Source organism: Monopterus albus, unplaced genomic scaffold, assembly GCF_001952655.1.
Source record: "Monopterus albus unplaced genomic scaffold, M_albus_1.0 scaffold3.1, whole genome shotgun sequence".
Lineage (NCBI taxonomy): Eukaryota > Metazoa > Chordata > Actinopteri > Synbranchiformes > Synbranchidae > Monopterus > Monopterus albus.
Window position 1 is genome coordinate 2,797,605 of NW_018127883.1, and position 5,024 is coordinate 2,802,628.

Consider the following 5,024-nt stretch of genomic DNA (forward strand, 5'->3'; position numbering starts at 1 on the left):
AGCCCCGGCCCCCGGGCGCTCGCATTCGAGCCCCAACCCCGGGCCTGGCTCTAGGGTGGGGCCCCGGCTGTGCCATGCCGGGCGACGTCACGGTCTATGTTATTATAAAATATATTCCAGTAAATCATTGATTTTGGCACTAAAGTGGAAGATCAAGACTCATTTATTTTAATGAGTCTCTTTGCAGTTAATATACCTTTGAGCTTTACTGTTTATAATATTACTAAGACACTGGTAACATTTGGAGGTGACCCACTGGGCAGCTGTGTGAGTAACTGACCACATTTTTCCATCTCTAGCTTTGTTTCAATTTATTATTTTGTTTTAATTCAATTTAATTCACAGACCTTTATTTTTCCATTAGGGACTTCATTCAAGGGTGGCTGCACACAGTACAACCAGAAACACACACACACATCTGAGTAATTAAGGGGACAGTTTTAGTAACCGTAAGATAAAAAATGCATGTATAAGGATGAAACATATACACAGATCTACCATCAAAACAGACATACAGTACCAGGTTCCAACCTTTAGAAGAAAATATGCATTTGATAGCTTATAATTAACCTTTTATATCATTCTTAAGCCAGTGCCAATGCAATGCTCAGTGCAGAATGTAGTGTGATTTATCATGGCCCAGTAGTGACTACACTGGAAGCAATAAGCAGCCAGGAGGTATGGAGCCTGCCAAGACACATCACATTTGCTTGCCTTATCGGTGTGAATCAGAGAAAGAGGTCATACAAACATAATGCTTCCATGTTGAAGTCAGAATTAAATAGAACACACAAGCGCAAGGCAAGGGTGTTTATACAAGGAGAACGCGAAAAGAGAAATGATGAGCAGGAGAATTACAGACATTATGAACAGCAAGGAGAACAGATGAGAAAAACAGAGAGCCATGCAGACACAGGAGAAGAGACAGGCTGATAGAATGTAGAAGAAGTCAGTGGCGTGCACAAAGATGATGTTTTAATATCACAAGAGGCTGAGACGAATCAGAAACAAATGTGCATATTCAGCACATGCCACTTGCTGCAGTCACAGAGTGCACTCTGCAACATTAGCTAGCAGTGCAATAAAGAGTGGCAGTCACTCAGCAGCTACAAATAGTATTAGGTTTTCAACTGGATTCAAATCTTAACAGATTTATATAAAGAAATCTGCATGATTGCCCAAGATTCACCCACATATAATTCTTAAAATCCACTTAGCAGTTTTTCTCTGTAGCCCTAATAATGCAGTTCTTTGTCAAAAAGGCTAATTTGGGGTGGCTGGGTAGATGCATACCATATAAGTGCAACACTCCTGATTCAATTATGGCCTCAGCATTTTTCTTCCACTATCACTATCACCTCAAGGTCACAGCAATATTTAACCTAACTTCCCTTGCCAAAACAAACAACTTGTATAATCACCATCTTAACTAACAAAATGAAATGACATCATACATGCAAAGTGTCTTGCATATGTTTTCTTAACATGGGGCCAAGTTGCAGGGGAGTTAAAGGTACTCAGAAGGGGTCGAGTTTCTTTTCAGACGTCTGCAGCCTGGATTTTAAAAAGGAGGGATGCTACTACAGGAACATCTGATGTACCGAATGAAATGCAAGTTATTTTACTGCAGCTATGAAAATTTTCAGTGAGTGCCTTGGAAAATCAATAGCACTCACCACTGTCTTGCTCTGTTTCAGTCATGGTTAGCTGTCTGGGAATGACTTAACTATTTAAGCTGATGACATGAATACAAACAAATGTGGAGATACAGTCTGCCCTGCCATCCAGCCCACACGGGTTTTTGATGTACATGCAAATGTTTTCCAAAAATATGGGTTGGTAATCTTGTGTTTTCCTCTGTGTCTGCTGTCTGTTTTAAAATGTCTTCAGCAGAGGATGAATTATGGCTCCAAATCGGTGCCAGGCATTCTTTCATGTACATAACTGTTAACTGTGATTTATGAGTGACAACACAAACACAGAGAGGGAGAGAAAACACAGGGAGAAATAGAAGAGAGAGGAAGAAGCTGGGGGTGGGAGCAGGGAAGCAGTAAGTTTCGGAGCCTTGAAGGAGGCAGCAGGTGTTGGAGCTCTTCATTCAAAAGTTTGCACACGTGGAAGCAACTTCAGATGGACACATGAAAAACACGAACACACACCAAAAACTGAAGAATTAAACAATGTCTTTACCACCTGTAGACTCACATATGTGCTAGTGTGTGTTAATCTTACCATTTTAAAGTCTAACACACACATCATTAATGACGATGAATGATTCACTGATTGAATTGTACAGAATGTGCAGTCTCAGTTGGGCTGCCCTGTAAAAGTAAAGAATGATGTCTGTTATTGAGCCTCGCTGATTAGGGTGACATACTTTTCTCATGACATGAAGTTCAGAGCACAAACGCCCACGAGCATTTGAGGAGTCCTGTTCAAGAGCAAGTGGTGAAGAATGACTTCCTGTGACTGACATAAAGATCTTAAATACAAACCTGACTGTTTCAGGACTCATGGATCATCTAGAATCATGGCTGTTCTTGGTACTCTTAGTCAATCAGCAATGATCATCAAACGCCCAACTATTTCTTATCAACATCTCAGCCAATTTTGGGATCTTTTTGACCTTCTTATCATTATTAAAACAACCTGAGCGTTACCTTTCCCGCAGGCTCCCCGCTGAATGAAAAGAACAGGTGGCTGTTGTAGCTTCTGCGCCCGGCGGCTGACCCTCTTAAGTTCGCAAATATTCCGGTAGGACACTCCATCGCTTCCACAAACCGGTTCGGTGGTTTTACACATGCAAATCCCACTCTTGCTTCTCCTTCTCACCGTTGCAGTGTATGCCACTCCGCCGGAGACCGAGCACTCCAGCCCTTCTCCACACACGGGGTCCCCAAGCTTCCCGGTACCGCCACAGGCTTCGCCCTCACCGGACGCACACACTGGGCAGCAGTGGCAGGCGTCGAGGGTTTGCCCCGCCTGGCAATCCGCTGGTAGCCGGGGACACATCGACTTGTCACACCGAGAAGGGCATCCGACGACAAACCGACTGGAGATTTGCGCATCTGCCTGCGCGGACGCAACAGCTATAATTACGCACAACAGTGACCAACGCATGACTCGAATTAAAAGTTTTTAAAAGTTAAATAGGAAGTTTAAAAGAGTTCCACAAGTTTGTTTTCTGCTTGCAGTATTAAGGGATGAGAACGCTCAGTAGTGCTGAGGGGGGAGTCACTTAAGCAGGACAGGAATTTCACAGAAACCAACCAACTTCTCGACTTTAGCTTTTTCCTGGCAGTGCATCATAGAGGCCACTTACTTTCTAGATAATCACAACAAGCCCGGTGATTGGTGCGTCAACGTGACGTATAACTGCTGATGTGACTCCCGAAACACGAGCATAAAAAGACAGAGGTAAAAGCAGCAAAGAAACCTGACCAGCTGTGAAGCAAAACTTTAATCTATGTTTTCAAGCTGTGTGTAAATTTTCCTTTTGGTTGCTTCCAAGGGGAATTGAAGAGGTCAAAGAGGTCAAGGTCAATCAATGAGAAACCCCCAGGACATTTCACCAGAGCCAGTGACACTGACCTCTATTTATTTATATGCAAACAAATAAAAATACAAGTTAAAAATCCAGCGGAAAGAACCAGTTCAGCCCAGATGTCTTATATGCAGCACAACTCTCCCAGGCCTATTTCCTGCTCCTTTATGAATTAGTCACTCCTGGCATCAACACACGCTAATTAGGAAAATCAGTGGTGGAGCAAAGCTGGATGGATTGGGGGATTTATGGAGTTAATGTAGGACTTTCATGTAGCCTTTATAAAGAGCCAAATTTGTTCTAATTGGAAGCTTCGTTTATCCATTTATTATGATCTAATCCCAGCTTTATGGGTCATCAGCGCCCTTTTACAAGAAAAATATAGAACATTTATTAGGGACACCTAAATAACAAGAATCATTTGCTACTAAGTTAATGTCAGTCAAAGAGTAATCAAAATATTTCTTTTAATAACCACTTGTGGCACATGGTCAAAAGATTTCAATACTAAGGGACTGAATTTTACAATGTTCTGTTAGGTTTAAGTGTCTGTGGTGGGCTGTCAGAGTCCATTAAACACTGAAGCAGTGAACCAGTGTCATAAAGCACCTCAACACAATTTGATTGATTATGGGTGCAGGGCTGTTGTAATGGCTCTTTGTTTAAATGTGGTGGTTGTATGAAAGGGAGCAATTCTCTGAGAAACTGCTTGGGAATGGGGGACTTGAGGGATGGGGCCTCCTATGGTGTGTCGGCACTGTGGGTAACACAAGTCTCTATGTTCAAAAGGCATTCAGAGATGGGGGCATAAAGACAAGGGGGGCAGTCAAATGCCCTCTAAGACTGGACTGCCCTGTACTATGCAGTACTGTGCAGACTGTAACCAATACTTTAAGCTCAGCTTACTGTTCTGAGTTAAATGAGAGGGTACATTTATTTTTGAGCCAGGAAATCAGAGCACCGTGTCATACTAATATACACATTTTTGAATTAATGAAACTCATACAGCAGTAGTAGGACCTTACAGCATCGGCAGAGACATGAAGTGGGAAATAAGAAATAGTGGGAAAATCTGCAGATGAAAATAACTGCATCTGGGAACACCCATTCTCTAACCAGGGCCAGTGAGTGTAGCCAAGGCTGGACACCAATGAGGTCTGTGTGATCTCTCCACTCTAGTCTGCAATGATGTCTGGGCTGTGAGGGAGGTCCTTGAGAGTTCCAACGCCTGAAGCCACACCAAAGTGTTGCTCCCTACAGTTAAAACCAATAAAGAGCTGAGACACAGTATAGATATAAATAAATTGCTACTGAAAAGGTGGACAACCAGCTACAGTACGTTGTGTTTTCCTTTCTCTGTCTCCCTCGACACATCCTTATAAACTCTCTAGTGCCCACCTTGCATACACAGTAAACTGTACATACAAAGACTGAAGCTCAGAGTATGTTGCAGCCTGTTATCTGTCTGATTAAAGAGGCT

General features: G+C 42.7%; 1 protein-coding gene across 1 annotated transcript in view; it reads right to left on the minus strand.

Moving 5' to 3' along the window:
* Positions 1-3,260, minus strand: part of LOC109959781 (serine protease HTRA1A-like) — a 23,458-nt gene extending 20,198 nt beyond the window's left edge. Inside the window, exon 1 of the mRNA XM_020599433.1 lies at positions 2,661-3,260. Within this exon, the coding sequence (XP_020455089.1) occupies positions 2,661-3,120 (460 nt within the window). The 5' untranslated portion in view covers positions 3,121-3,260. The remainder of the gene's footprint in view (positions 1-2,660) is intronic.
* Positions 3,261-5,024: the final 1,764 nt, after the last annotated feature.